Source organism: Larimichthys crocea, chromosome X (genome assembly GCF_000972845.2).
Source record: "Larimichthys crocea isolate SSNF chromosome X, L_crocea_2.0, whole genome shotgun sequence".
NCBI classification, from domain to species: domain Eukaryota; kingdom Metazoa; phylum Chordata; class Actinopteri; family Sciaenidae; genus Larimichthys; species Larimichthys crocea.
Genome location: NC_040020.1, coordinates 8,138,112 through 8,154,019, shown reverse-complemented (window position 1 = coordinate 8,154,019; position 15,908 = coordinate 8,138,112). Strand labels below are relative to the sequence as shown.

Genomic DNA, 15,908 nt, shown 5'->3' with positions numbered 1-15,908 from the left:
CTCACGGGTATCCACAGATCTGCCTGACAGTGCAGCCCGTCCCTCACAGCCTCTTTAGCAGTGTAGAAATAGATCTGCGCTGTTATCTGGAGTGGAGTTGTCCTTCTGCGTTTGGACAGGCCTCTCTCAGCCAATCAATACACCCCATTGTCTCTCTGATCACTGGAACGATCCTCTCTGTCGGCATTGTGGCTGAGGTTGTTTCAAACCAAATAGATTATTGGCCTTGTCTTGTTTGTGTGTGTGTGTGTGTGTGTGTGTGTGTTTGCATTCATTTTGTGGATGAAGAAGTTTTCTTTCTGTCAGGATGCAGCGTCTGATGGCTCCTCGCTTTCGTCCTGTCGCCTCTCCTTCAGCGAACGTGAAACGGAGATGACAGAATAATTCAGACGGAGACAGAAAACAGACGAGGGGAGTGATCGAAGCGAGAGAGAGACAATGATGAAGATTATGAGAGAGAGAGAGAGAGAGAGAGAGAGAGAGAGGGCAGATTATGCTACCTCGCCGTCCTTTCGGATTCTGCTGTGACATCTGAATGTGTCCGTGCTGCTGACGGAGGTTTGGCCAGAAGGACTCTCCAGCCGTGAAGGGCACAAAGAGTGTGTGTGTGTGTGTGTGTGTGCGTGACTAAGCTTTCCCTTGCTCATAGTCATCACACTGAAACACACGCTGTGTGCAGATTTGGACACATTTGCAGCACCTCTTTTATTCTTTTATTGTGCACTGTGTGTGTGTGTGTGTTCATGTAATGTTTGAGTGCACTGGAGTGTGTTGATGATTTTCTGCTGATGGCCACGACGGTGTGGTTTGATGAAGGAGCAGATGTTCTCTGAGTGTGTGTGTGTGTGTGTGTGTGTGTGTGTGTGTGTGTGTGTGTGATCTTGGAGGTGATAATGTGTTAAAATAAAAACACACACACTGATCTGAGTGTTGTCACCTTTTTTCATGCGTTGTTCATCAGCTGGAGCCAATCACAGCCGGCATAGAGACAAACATCCATTCACACTCACGTTCACACCTACAGGCAGCCATCACCCATGAACCTCCATGTGTTTGGACCGGGTTTGAATCAGGAACATTGCTGCTGTGAGGCGACAGTGCTTACACTGCTCCACCGTGCCGCCCTGCTTTCATCTTGGTTCTTTTTCTTTATTCCTGCTCGTCTGTGCACTGCGATGATTTCAGCTGCCCACACACTTGTACACATTATAAACAACTGACATATGTTATGTAATGAATGTTCTATAGTTAAATATTAAACTCAGCACTGTGGCATCGTAGCTCAAAGGAACTCGTGAAGTAGTGACACACACACAGACTTTGCAAACGTTATCACCGTGCTTTATACAGAACTGCACTCACTGCATGATCGGACATTTGAAGCTCTGGCCTGTGTGACAGGCTTCGACACTGACTCTTAAAGCGTCTCTGCTTCTGAGGTCAGTCATGTCACGTATCTGAAACTAAGAAAGAAACACAAGATCGCTGCATGAAAAACTGCTGCTGCTGCCCACTTCCCGCTCTGACGTGTCGGTACAGTTTGAGAGATCTTGTTTTCATCCCCTCTCGCGCACTCTGGCAAAAACAACTTCCATAAACCACACGTTCTGTTTCATCACTGTGCGGTGCCACAGCTGAGTGTGTTTCCCGTCAATCATCTGACACCTCAGCCTCAGGAGGAAAAGGAAGCATGTCGCCCGAGCAGAGTTTATCACCGCATCACATGTCTTCACATCTGTAGCATTTTATTATTATTATTATTATTATTATTTATAAGCTGCTTTTGATTTCAAGTTTGTGTAAAAAATATCTGAATAAGTTCATCGTGGATTTTAGAAGTCACGAGGTGAACGTTGCTGTGTTCAGTTTGTTTTGCAGTTGAGTCAAAGTTAAAAATTGTATTAAACTGTTTCAGTCATCATTACCATGACCTGCACACACACACACACACACACACACACACACACACACACACACACCACACACCACGTTGTAATCCTGCCAGCAGCTCAGCAGTGCTGATCCTTCCTCAAACCTCCAAACCAAAACAAAAGTGTGAATACTGGCTCAGGGGAGAAGCCTGCTCACTCGCTCGCTCTCGTCTTTCTCTGTCTCGTTTAAAGTTTCTAAGAATACAAAATGTTTTTTCATTTACAACATTTAATCATCAGTGCTGGTCTCTACACAGAGAGTCCACATTTCATGGAGTCATGTGATCAAAAATGTAATTATTTCTACTCTCTCTGTGTGTGTGTGTGTGTGTGTGTGTGTGTTTCACAGGATTGAACACCTGAGCTTGAACATGGCCATGCAGCTGCTGGTTGGAGTCCCTCTAGAAATGGTCCACGGAGCCCTGCGGATCGGACTGGTCTACGTGTGCGGTGTGCTGGCAGGTGGGCGTGTGGTCGCACACACACACACACACACACACACACACACACACACACATGCAACAATTACAGTCTGAGTCCTGCATACATCTCCCTCCCTCCCACACACACACTTTCAAACCCACCGTTGTTCCATCTGCTTGTTGTGTGTTTTTGGTGCGTTCAGCAGTGTATCAGGTTACAGCCAGCGTGTTGGTGGATACTGGTCATTGAGAAAATTTAGCATATGTGTGTGTGTGTTGGGGACAGATGGCCTTGTGTTTCTGTCTTCCCACCAGACGTGGTGGGATGTCGGGGGCTGTCAGTGCCCCATCAAAGGCCCCGAGCATCCCCCCCCCTGACGGTCACGTACAATGGGGCAGAGCGAAGTCATCTCAGATGGAGCTCAATCACACACACACACACAGGGAGAGATGGAGGAGGGGAGATGAATTCATACGTGTTAATAAGGCTGAGAGAGTTTGGAGATGTGGAGGAGACGAGGAGACGAGGAGGGTGAGGTTTAGGAGAAACCGAGCAAGCAGCTTTGAACAAAATGTCACCGCTCCCTTCCTACTTCACTATCAGCGCTGGTGCACTCAGTGTTCAGCTGAAACACTAAGAGTGTGTGTGTGTGTGTGTGTGTGTGTGTGTGTGTGTGTGTGTTTGATCATGAGCTGTGTTTTTCTTCACTGAATCACACAGCAAAGTCTTCCACTCCCACGGCTGCTTCTTCTCTCCCAAACCAAACATCTGAGGCCTTTTTGTGACGGCTGTGAGATAACTGTGGACCTGTTCAGATGAGGGGTAGAGATTTTTGGGGGGATGGATACCAGTGAGCGTGTGTGTGTGTGTGTGTGTGTGTGTGTGTGTGTGTGTGTTTGTTACTGATAAAAACAGAGAGAATCATGGGAGATGAATTGCAGCCAGTGAGATTTTGTTTAATATTCATGAAAATGATCTCTTCTTCTTCTTCTTCTCCGTCTCTATTTGTGTGTGTGTGTGTGTGTGTGTGTGTGTGTGTGTGTGAGGGGTCAGTGACAAACACCCCGGGGATACCAGCTGTGTTGGCCTGTAGCATTAACCTCGCAGTGAAATGAGGAGGAAACATACCATAAATCACACGCTTATGTACACACACACACACACACACACACACACACACACACGTCTGCTGTTTTAATTAGATATCGACCACCAGCGGAAGAGAGGAGGCTCGTTCTGGATGTGTCGGCTCTGCTGTTTGGATTTGTTGTGTCTGACTTAAACATATTTTGGCAGCAGAAGGATTTTTATCCAAAGTCACAATATTTTATCAACACGTGGGCGGACGAGCTGATATCAGCTGATATATCAGCCAGTTACTCAGTCCCACATTTACTCTTGTCCGGCGGCTTTTTGCTCGCTCACTCTCTCCTTTTCTCTTCTTAGCTTCCTCCGTCAGCGTCCTCTTCACTCTCTTCTCCTCTGCCATCATGTCCATAGAAGCTGCTGAGCCTGGTTACCTCCTCTTCTTCTTCCTGGTCGTCCATAACGCCTGTTGGTACAAACACTCAGTTCGTCAGCTTGGCGGTGAGCTCAGAGCGACGGGTACCCGTCGCTCTGAGCTCACCGCCAAGCTGACGAACTGAGCTAACAGCAGCTACAGCTGTCAGCAGTTTACTTCACTGTCCATCAGGAAAGTCTGTAAATCACAGAGAGTTGAGCAGAGGAGGAGAAAGAGACACAAAGAGAGAGACTCAGCTGGCACATACAGGAGTCAAGGCCAGAGGTCAGAGGTCAAGTAATGACTCAGAGAGAGGTCGATGAACCTCGAGGGGCCGACACACACCCTGACACTTTAATGGAAATGATGGACTTGCGCATTAAACACACACACACATGCAGACAGTACAGTCGGGGAGTCGCGCGGTAAAGACACGGTTTGTTTGTTCTTCCTCTTTATGAGTGCTGATGTGCATTGTTAGTCCCCTTCACGTCCCCTGTTCTTCCTCTGCAGCCTGGAAAAAAAACAACAAAGATAAATGAGATGCCACTTTTGTCTCTAAAAAACTCCAGGACTCCCGGGGCCCGCTGAGGAACCATGAGAGACTGTGTCCTTGTCTGTGTGTGTGTGTGCACACTCAAGCTAAAATAATGTTATTAAACCGAGTTAATTAAAGGGATGGAGGTCACCCTGCCTAGACACACTTCCTAAACACAGGAACTACAAAGGTGGAGGTGTCCTGAACTGGGTGTTTGTGTTTGTTTTTAGAGGAAGGATGTAACGCCGAGCTTTACCAGGGCGTAACCTCGGCAGGGGAAATCTTTTTCTTGCTGTTAGATTGAAAATGAATGCACAGAATAATTGAAGATGGAGACGGTTTTTATTTGCAGATCAGTTCACAAACGTTGGAGAAAAATATTTTGTGAGAGGGGAACAGTGTGTGTGTTTGTGTGTGTAATCACCAAGCTTAGATTACTCTGCAGTGTTTAATGACCTGATGAGTCAGACGCTGTTATTACACCACCTCGCTGTGCTGCCATTACGCTTCACACAGCAGAGAAGGCCACACGTCAGGCTGCTGAATGTCAGAGTCCTTTCATTTCACTCTCGGTCTCGGACTCCTTTGAAAACACAGCGCTGGGAGACGGCACGCTGATTGGAAACTCACTGTTTATCTGTGAGAACTGGGAATAATCTGAGCGACTCATCAAAGACACCACGCAGCCGTTTATGGATTTTACAACCGGGTAAATAAATTACTGACGCCGTTTCATCTCTGTCTTGATGCGAGCGAGCAGAACAGCAGGACTTAGCACAAGCTGCACGCTGCAAGCTGCTCGACCTGGTGTGGATAATTGAGCTCATCTGATTGGTCCACAGTGCCAAAATATATAATTGGTACGTCCTGAAAGTTCTGAAATCCTAACATTCTTATTTACTGGAAATATTAGGAAGATAACTGTGGAATAAATACTTCTACTTCAGTTTTATGTAGATACACTGTGTGTGTTCAATCCTTAAATACAATCCTGATCTCCACCTCTTTCATATATAAGTACATATAATTCTATAATTCTTTACTTATTTATATACTTTATCTATAATTCAATAAAATGTTTGCAAATGAGACATTCCACTATAAAATAGGTAATTGGTTTGCTGTGTAAATGCAGATTTGTGTGAACCTTTTGTGCTTTTGTTCTGTCACTGGATTCTCACTGTGTATCCCCATTCTTCATCTGAAAGCAGTGACACAACCACTGCGTCTGAAACTATTAATTTATTATTTATTGTTTAGTTTTTAAAAAATTATTATTACAATGGAACGACACACTGTGACCTGGTAAATAAGCAGTATTGTCAGTTTGTATACTGTCAGTGGTTTAATCACACTACTGTCTAATTTTTTTGCAGTAGTTGTAGTAGCAGTAGTGTTATTATATTCTCCAGTGTCAGAGTGTAATCCCACTGTGGAACCATGACTACAGCTGTACTCGAGTATTTACTCTGATTACATTACTTCTGATCAAACAGCCAATCATCATCCAGGTCCCCAGCAGCAGCTGATATCACTGCCTAGTCCAGCAGCAGTCAGCCCAGCTCGGCGTCTGTCTTTCAGCCTTTTATTTCACCAAGCTCTCACCAACCACTAAAAGTCAGTCCCACATTTACTCTTGTCCGGCGGCTTCTTGCTCGCTCACTCTCTCCTTTTCTCTTCTTAGCTTCCTCCGTCAGCGTCCTCTTTGGTCTTAGCCCGATTTCATTGCTAACGCTTGCTCAGCTCCGGTTCTGGCACGACACTGGCTCCGCCCCCCGTCAGCGTTCTCTTGAAACTAAATGTTATTTAATAATTCTGACCTCTCCCCCTTTGTGGTTTCCATATTTTCTTTTCAATAAATAAACGTAAACATGCCGACAGAACGAGGCCAGATGCCGACATCCGGGGAATTCAGTCCTTTATGCATCATAACATCCTGCATGTTTCTGTTCGCACGTCTGTATGGTGTAATATGTGCGGGGCTATATATTTTCTCATACTCGTGTTCTGGGATCGGTGTGTGTGTTTTCTTTCACCTCTTCCATAAATAGCACCGTGACAGAGATGCCATGACTTTTCCTATCATCCCTCCTCCTGGAGATTTGATCTGACCTCCAGAGCCTTTTCTGTCTTCTGTAATTATATACAGTCTGCCTATAGTGTAATATACTCTATGTGTGAGAGAGACTAAACATAGCTGGGTGAAATGGAGCTAAGTGTTTTCTGAGCATCGTCCAAACCACACGACGGCATTAATGTGCAAAGTTACAAAGTCGGCTAAATGTGGTTTAAGCTTAGTCGGTTGATTTTACGGCTATTTGAGGCCTGAGCTGCATTTTTTACCAGAAATCACACACAGACTTAAATATGGAAATGAGGTCTACTGCTCAGTTATTTTAGTTTGTGTACCATGGAGCAAATACACCACATGAACGACTGCGAGGAGTGGAATTATCAATAAATACAGACAGTAATGTTTGAACAAAGATCCAGATCTCCAGGTTAAATGATCATTTTAGATATTCTCATACATCTGCCCTCGAAAACACAGACATGGGACCTCACCTTCTTCACCCTAACTAAATAATAGTAAAGTAAAATAAAAAATTTGAGAGCCACTCACGTTTCTAAAGCCGTCTTAACCATCCACAAATGATAGTGGTACAAAATTCCTTATCTGCATATGAGTATATATCTGCATTCTAATGTACATTGTAGGTGCATGCATTTACTGTATCTGCTGTGCAAATTAAGTGTGTTTGTGTTTGTGAGAGAGAGAGACGGAGGGAGAACATAGAGGGAAACTATGAGACCATTCATCAGCAGCTCCCCGTGCTCTCCGGTGCGAGCGTGGGCAGTGGTGTCTCGTATGCTTAGCATCAGTAATGTGCACAGGTCAGTGCCATGGAGACAAAAGAAGGAAAAGATGTACTGAGGAATGAAGAGAGGATGCACAGTGGAGAAAAAGGAGAGGCTGAGAAGGCAAAGAGAGAGTTTGTGTTTGCATATTTTAATACTCCAACGAAGCGTAGCTCTGTTTTTTTCTTTCACCCTGTCTCCTGCTGCAGTGAGAACACGTTTCCTCCGGGGACTCCGTCCCCAAATGTCCCCATATTTAAACTTTTGAATGCTTGAATAGAAATAAATAGAACTTGCTTGATTGGATCCTTTGTGCACGGGATGAATTGGCACAAAGGTGCTAAAGAGGGCAATTCTCTGTTTACAGGAGCCCAATTTGTATGAATGCATTTGTTTTACCTCAAAAAGAGAAACGCAGTGTGAGCAAGACTCTATTCATGAAGGCCTATTTATGATACACCCACAGCAAGCAGCGAGTCGCAGCGCGGCCTTTATGCCATTCAGAATCGACGTATTCAGAGCACAAACGGTCACAGTTTGTACAAAAACAGTTTAAATGAGCCGCTTAGTCACAGTGTCTGCCAGCACGATCCTCCAAGGAAGATATTGAAATTTCATCTTGAACAGTGGAAGCTCAGACTCGAGGTTGAAGCACGAGACGCGTTTCAAATAAACAAATAAAAACTGTGTCACGTTAAAACTGTATTTATCCATTTAAACTGCTAGGCTAAACAAAGCTAATCCAGGTCCTTGAAGTCACTGCTGAGGAGCTTTTGATCATATCCCATGATCTTCATCAGCAAATGAAGTCTGACCAGCTGACACACAGATGCTTTGCAGCGGCTATAATCAATGTTTTTATATTAACAATGTCGTTCAAGCTTCAGGTTTCTGACATTTATAAAAGAGACAATGAGAAAATGTGACAAACGTAGTTAAAGGTGAGTGTAAAGATGCATCATTCAACCTCAACGGAGCCGCCACTAATCCACAGGTTACCCTGCAGGTCATCTTCTCTTTAGCATGGAGGATGTGGACTCAGAGTCAGACCACGGGACAGTTTTCCAGTTTGCCTCAGTCCGTCTTAAGTGAGATCTGGTTTCTGTCCGGTTTCCTCTTTGCATGGTGGAGCTTCATCTGTGGACGCTGTGATGAACTGTGTTCACAGACGATGGTTTCTGTCTGTTTGATGCTCTGCTGTCTGCATGGCCTGAACATCACCAACATCTGCTGCTTTCAGCCTTGTCCCTCGTTACAGAGATTTCTTCTGATTCTCTGAATCTTTGAATGATTTTATGAACTGTAGACGATTCTTTGTCATTTTACATTGAGAAGCATTGTTCTTAAACTGTTGCTTTATTTTCTGTCGCAGTCTTTACTTCACAAAGACTTTATCGACTCGTCATTTCACCAACCTGTTAACCTCTTTCACTGGGAGATGTTCCACCAGCTGTTTGCTTTCAGACTTTTTTCCAACTTCAAATTCAAAATGTTCACATCATTTTACAAAAACAACTGAATCTCTCAGTTTCAACATCTGGTACATTGTCTTTGGAAACAGGGTAGTGCCTACAAAGTGCTCCTTGCTTCGGTCCACTTCTTCTTTTTGGGTGTCGTGTCCTCATTTTTAAATTGACCAACTCTCTCTGTCACCTCTGCAGGGTCTCTGGCGGTGTCTGTCACCGATATGACGGCTCCCGTGGTCGGGTCATCTGGTGGAGTGTACGCTCTGGTCTCAGCACATTTGGCCAATGTAGTAATGGTAAGTGTGTGTGTGTGTGTGTGTGTGTGTGTGTGTGTGTGTGTGTAGATGACTATCACATCGCTCAGTTGTCATCAAAGCTTGAGGCCCAGCAGGTGCTGCTCTATCTACAGATGCCATACATTCCTCACCATCACTGTCAGTTTGTCCTTTCCCCCAAAGATCAGGACCTGTGTGTGCTCTGTTTCCTGTGGGTCACGTTAGACAGAGGACACTCAGGTGAACCTCGGTTATGTGTAATGGGGTGCTCATTATGTACCCTGCCAGATCCTCTGCAACATTCTTAGTGTCAGGGGTGGAGGAGTTTGTTCTCCTCCTCCTCAGTTCAAATCATATTATCTAACACAGCCAGAACAGATTGCAGGTCAGAGTGTCTCTGGGGCTTTTCAAAATTGACGTGAATTGAGACAGAGGGTGAGATCTCATGTCATCTCACGGCATCGTGTGTGTGTGTGTGTGACCTTGGAGCACAGTTTGTTCCGTCTGTTTGATCCAAACATGAAAATGTCCTCATGAATCCTCCGTCTTCTCTCTCTCTCTCTCTCTCTCTCTCTCTTTTTCCGTAGAATTGGTCGGGAATGAAGTGTCAGTTTAAGTTATTCCGGATGGCGATGGCTCTGGTTTGCAGTAAGTCTGAATAAAGATGCCTCACTCCTTTTTTTAAAATTTCATTTCAAGAAGTCGCAGTTGGACTTTTTAATTTGTTCATCACCAGAATTTAATCTCACAGATTATTAGAGAAATGTGATTTTACTCCAAAGGAAACAATATTCAACTTTTTGTCCATGCCGCTCCAGCATACAGAGGATTTCTGACCATGTAGGTTTCTATAATGAGATATGGAAAACTTCAGATCATTTAGCTGGTAAGAGCGTATCTTGACCACAAGATGAGTTTGATCCTGATCCTGTTCAGCAGAATCGAGGCTTTGAGTTCCAGATCTTTAAATAATAGTCTCCATCTTCTTGTGCAGAGATCTCAACCTGGTCCATTACCGACTTGATGCTTCACTTCACAAGAATAGAATAGATACTTTATTGATCCCTCCAGGGGGAAACACTCACGTTTTTTTACATGCATTTTTACCTGAAATACAACCCAACACACATAGAGGGCTCATAGAGCAGGTGAAGGTGCCTTGCTGAAGGAGGTGAACTGACATCTCTCCAGCTGCCAGTCCACCTTCCATACTTCTGGTCCATACTCACTGGACTTGAACCAGCTTCCCAAGCCAAGTCCCTGCAGACAGGGTTCAGAACACGGTCAAAATCTTGTATTGATCCAACCTCCGCCCTGAAATGTTTCCCATGTGTTTCCCATGTGAAGTTCATGTGGCTTGTCTAGAACTTGCTCATGTCATTATCTGCAACAAACTGTGTTCTAATGACTTAAAACTGAATATCAGCAACCAGAAACATGAGATGCACTTCATCCACTGTTACACATAAATTATATGAGAACATAAATCACAAATAAAGGGATGTGACTAACAATAGTCTGTATGAACGAATGTAAGTGACTGAGGATCAAACTCAATAAGCAGTTGTAGTACAAAATTCCCTCTTTGTGTTAAACTGCAGCTCAGCACGGAGACACCGAGAGAAGTTTGTACTAACTATCCTGTAAAATCCAGCGTGCAGTCTGTAACAAAATAAAAGCAGCTCTATTCCTTCTAGAAGAGATTATTATATTTGGATGAGTGCAGTAGCTGTTAGACACATTCATACACTCACACTAATACTGTGTCTTCTCTTGTCTGCTCACAGTGAGTGTGGAGTTTGGGCGGGCGGTGTGGCTGCGCTTCTACCCTCCAGCCTTCCCTCCGTGCCCCAATCCCAGCTTCGTAGCTCACCTGGGAGGGGTGGTGGTCGGTCTGACACTCGGCGTGGTGGTCCTGCAGAACTACGAGCAGCGGCTCCAGGAGCAGTCACTGTTTTGGATCTTCTTCTGCGTCTACACCTTGTTTGTGCTCTGCGCTGTCTTCTGGAACATCTTTGCCTACAGCTTGCTTGACGTGCGACTGCCCCCGCCACCGTGACTTGTTTATTAGAGGCAGTAAAGACACTGTACCCCATCCTTTCTCCCCTCCGTCCATTAATGCTTGACCAACTAACTGGACGATCGTCCACCGTCCTCCTACATCCAGCACTCTGATGCAAAGAAGCACCTGACATCAGCCCACATGCTACCTTTTCAGGTTAAGCCTTACCATCGTCCCCGCTCACCTGCAGCCTAACCTGCATCTGCTCTTTGGCTACATTTCTGCTGGACGTTTGTCTCAAGAGTTTCAGCCAGTGGGACATTTCTAACGAGAAGCCTCGGGTCTAACAAGCTGTAGCAGTCCCATCCACACGGCGTAACCTTCTCTGCCTCTTCTTCCTCAATCCAATGGTGCCTTCTCATGCAGATGTCAGCCCGATGAAAGTATTCCTGTACACTTGCCTCTTGTGTTGTGGTGACGGCAGTAAAACCCTGCAGTACAAAGCGTTTTCAGACAGAGAAGTTCCTGAAAATTCCTGTAATCTGCCTGCGTCCTCGTCATCAGTAAATGTCATCGTTACAAGCAGCTCATACGCATGAGAGGTTTAGATTAAGCAGAACGGGCTACAGCCACCTTCAAGAGTTATTTACCTCTGAAGGAACATGTGGGTTACTATTCAGTGTTGCCTTCAGCGTTTGGCACTTCCCCAGAGAAGGTATAATTTGTGTTCACCTCTATTTGAACCTCAAACTTGTATCTTTGACTCTTTTTGTGTGCGACAGTTGTACCATTGTGTGTACAGCGTAGAAAAGAAGCAGAAGAAGTGCCATTCAGCCTTTAAGCTTTCAGAAAAAATGATGCCAAAACAACATTACTACAAGCACCAGGGGAAGAGCTCGTCCCCGGACAAGAATCGCTTTTGTGTGAAGAAAAATGAATCTAATTTTGTCTGTAAGGAGTCAATCGAATGTAACAGAACATTTTCATGATCTTTAAAGAATCTCTCACTTGACGCCGTTTGGGTCGAGCCTGAAATGCAGTCAATGCAGTCGCCTCGAGGCGTTTGCAACAAAATAAAATCACAGAGAAGGGGCAGAAGTTTATTTTATCGATTTGTGCATTAAAAAGTTCTATTAGAGGAATGAAAACATCCACAGCGGAGCACATTCTGAATAAATCTCATTACCAAGTACCATTACTACTTACGGGGGTAAGAAAGAAGTAAATCAATGCTCTCTCATTAGTTCCTGTCACGACTGAAATTGTTAATTGATTAAACTTGGGTAGAAAACGACCCCGGCCCTGAGCTGCAAGTCTCAAAGTGTACTGTACTTTAACCTCATGTTACAGTGGTAACGGCTTCGCACAAACATTATTGTAATGTAATTATATACAGATTAATATTTTAACATGCGTTTGCTGTTTTGTTCTTTTTTTACTTGGTGATCTTGGTACGTTGTGTGAACTGTTTGGTCAGTCTGCATTGTGATATGTTAGCTATATCCTCCTCTATGTATCCTATTTAAGATTTGGTTAAAGATGGCCTGGGATTGTATATAATAAGGGCTACGACACAAAATGAGTGAGGGGTGAATAAATCGCTGATAATATTTTAACATTGTGCATATTTTGTAGATTTGATATGTACATACTGGAGTTCATTAAACAGTTTTATACAGAAACAACATTCTTTGGATTCTGTGCTCATTTATATCAGTGACACCAACATATCCCTTATTACCGCGCTAGAACACTGTGCTCTCTCAACACAGGGTTCCTTGTGGTTCCTATAGTCTCCAAAAAGTAGGTTCCTGTGGAACCAGCTCCCAGTTCTGGTTCTGGATGCAGCCCCCTTCTCCACATTTAAGAGTCTTAAGCATATCTCATCTCGTCAGGTTTTCAGGGATCGTGGCTACGCCGAGATCAGGGATTGTGGTTATCAATAGTATTACTACAAATAGACATATTTCTATGAGAGTTATTGTTGTAGTTGTTATTGCTGCTGTGCGTCTTTGTCTCTCTAAACTCAACCGGTCATCTGCAGACGTCCGTCCACCACCATGGTCCGGGTTCTGCTCGAGGTTTCTGCCTCTTAAAGACGCCAAGTGTTTGCTCATGGTGAGAATTGTTGGAGAGAGAACAATCTAGACCTGCTCTCTATGGAACGTGCCATGAGATAACTCCTGCTCAATTTATGTATCTGTGCATTGGTGAATCCTGTCTATGGTCATAAGCTTTGGGTAGTGACCAAAAGAATAAGATCGTGGATACAAGTGGACATCTGGAGGGAGCTCAGAGTAGAGTAGCTGCGTGCAGGAGGCGTTCTGAGCAAGTCCGACTGGAAACTTCTGTTTCTGTTCTGCAAGTAGAAATTAGAGGAAGAAATCGTGAGTGAGCTTGTTAGTCTTTCTTGTTAGTGAGACACAAATAAAGGTTTTCAAGCATTTAAATCTCTCGTTGTCACCTTACCTCAGGTCACACACACACACACTCACAGACTAGCTTTATTTCAGATTCAGGGCAGCGATTACTCCCCGTTGTGCAAAGAAAAGTGCTCAAACCGAGCAGGTCTGCAGCCTTGAAACCAGCTTTGCTTCAAACTCGAGACCCAAAGCAGACGTCAAAGTGATCAATGAAATGTGCGAGCGTACAGAAATCAGCCATAATTCATTCAAAGGAGGGACTCTTTAAGCTGTCACTGAACGTCTTCTCTGTCTAGCCGGCACAACCATATGGAGAGTAGCCGTTCTGAATGCGTACAATGAAAAATTCATTAGGCGGCCAAGGAAAGCCGCCTCGGTTGTGTTTCCCCTTCATAAATCTCCAATTTCAGAGGTAATCATTCACCTTGGTGAGAAAGAGAAGACAAGTGAAGCTGCAGGGGAAGAAAATGTCTGAATGCATTTGTAGTGTCTCTGCATTTATGCAGCCTGCTGAGAGCAGCACTTGTTACAGTTTGGCCCTGGTTTAAAATGCGTTTCACATCTCTTTAGGTGCACGCAGGAAGCACAGACAGCTGACAGTTTGTACTCAGTGAATAATAATTACCAATGTTTCAACGAAGATGATGGCGAGACAGCGGTGCACATCACACTGTGCTTTGTCTAATACAATGGTCTCTAGTATTTACATCACACAGCCAATTATGTCTAAAGTACATGACTTTGAACACCTCAATCTGAAACTATGCATAAATATAAATATACAGTCTCCTTTCCCACCTTGGCTGTGAGGATGCACTCCAATTCAGCCACATTAGTGAGGTAGCAAAAGTGCACACTTAGATGCGCAGTGGAAGATAGGAAATGATACAGTGCCCTCTGTGGTGCCCTGACAGTGGAGTCAACGTGATGCAGCCGCTCCAAATGGAAAAAATACACAGCTTTCAGCATTTTGTTCATTTCCTGAGGGAAATTGTTTTTTAGTTTAGATTTTTATTTATTACATAATGTTAAAAATACTCTAACAGGATGAGGGCACAGCGGAGACCTGAACAAAAGCTTCATTCAGCCGTCACTCTGGTAAACAGCCTCGTCCAACATTAGAAAGGTCGACAGTTAAAACAACCAAAGACTCAAAGAACAATGAGAAGAAAACACTGAACCTGTCGAGAAAGAAGCCAGTTAAGTGTGTTATTATGTACTGAATATAATGTGAAATACTCCATGTCTGTAGAGGAGCTCGGTTACATTGCCTGCTTGCCCTGCTCTGGTTCTGGCACGACACTGGCTCCACTCCCTGTCAGCGCACCGGGCCTGAAAACCTCCTCTCCTTCTTCCCGGTGGTCCAAAACACCTGTGGCACAAACACTAACACTTACCTGGTCCAAACCATGAAAAACAGCCCCAGATCTCCTGAACTGACTGTGTCCATGCCACATGTTTCTGGGTGTGACGCCTAACACATCCGACATACCAGGGCAGAGACCCAGCTTCTATTTCTGCAACGCTGTCTCCACCAAGTGGACATCAAGGACATAACAGGTTTGCATGTGTGCAAAGAAGTCCTCCGAGGTCAAACAGCCCACTGCTATCACCGCCCACACTGTGTGCAGATCACAGGTGTGAAAACATAGATGCTCACAGAGAAACAACACAGTGTGAGAGATGTGTTAAGAAAGCAAGGTCAGAACATCTCTGCCTGATGTCTGACTCCATGACATCTGTGCTTACTCTGAGCATTAACTGTAGACCTGACTGTTACTGAATGAAATAACTTTGGACACGTCACCTCATTATCTTACATCATATCACTTATATTAGAAGCAATGTGGACCACATTATGTAGTTCCTGTAAATAGTTAAGTAATAAGGAGTTACCAGTAATTAAATGATGTCATTAAATCTGGTAAAATTCATCTTAGATGATCATAAATGTAATAACACTTTCTGCTTAATGCTACGCCAATAACGTAATAACTTATCACATTATTGGCTTCATTACATTTAAAATGTCCCAAATTATTACGTTATCAGCAGGTCAGGTTGCTACAAACCTTCAATGAAATTAAGTGGTCTTCATGTCAATCTGCAGTGACACATATGTTGAAGAAAACCTCTTTCAGATCATTAGATAATAGTACAGTAATACAGTAATATATATAATATAATATAATATAATATATAGCTTACTGTAAAAATACCACTGACAGAATAAAGGCTGGACACTCTCTGAATCTGTGCCGAATGATGCCTGGGTGTTTAAACAAGACACCTGTCACTGCACATACCTGTCAATTAAAGCTGCCACACTGTTAATTAAACATAACTTGAAGCCTTAATATAATTTAAACAGGTGAGTTGTATATAAGTTCACCCTCAGTACAGTTGTCATGAACGGGGAAATTAGCTATAGAGACCAAAACTGTTTTTTGTACCAGGCTGTAAACATGTTTATTTCTGCTGTGAAGTTTT

At 43.9% G+C, this 15,908-nt stretch overlaps 1 protein-coding gene across 6 annotated transcripts in view; it reads left to right on the top strand.

Moving 5' to 3' along the window:
• Nucleotides 1–12,178, top strand: part of rhbdl3 (rhomboid, veinlet-like 3 (Drosophila)) — a 54,584-nt gene extending 42,406 nt beyond the window's left edge. For 5 of the 6 annotated variants that reach the window (XM_027283582.1, XM_027283585.1, XM_027283583.1 and 2 more), the window contains 4 exons: nucleotides 2,281–2,393; nucleotides 8,914–9,014; nucleotides 9,581–9,641; nucleotides 10,781–11,052. In XM_027283582.1, coding sequence (XP_027139383.1) covers nucleotides 2,281–2,393; nucleotides 8,914–9,014; nucleotides 9,581–9,641; nucleotides 10,781–11,052 — 547 coding nt within the window. Of the gene's footprint in view, nucleotides 1–2,280; nucleotides 2,394–8,913; nucleotides 9,015–9,580; nucleotides 9,642–10,780 lie in introns of all 6 variants that reach the window. The other variant, XM_027283584.1, reaches the window with a different exon arrangement.
• Nucleotides 12,179–15,908: the final 3,730 nt, after the last annotated feature.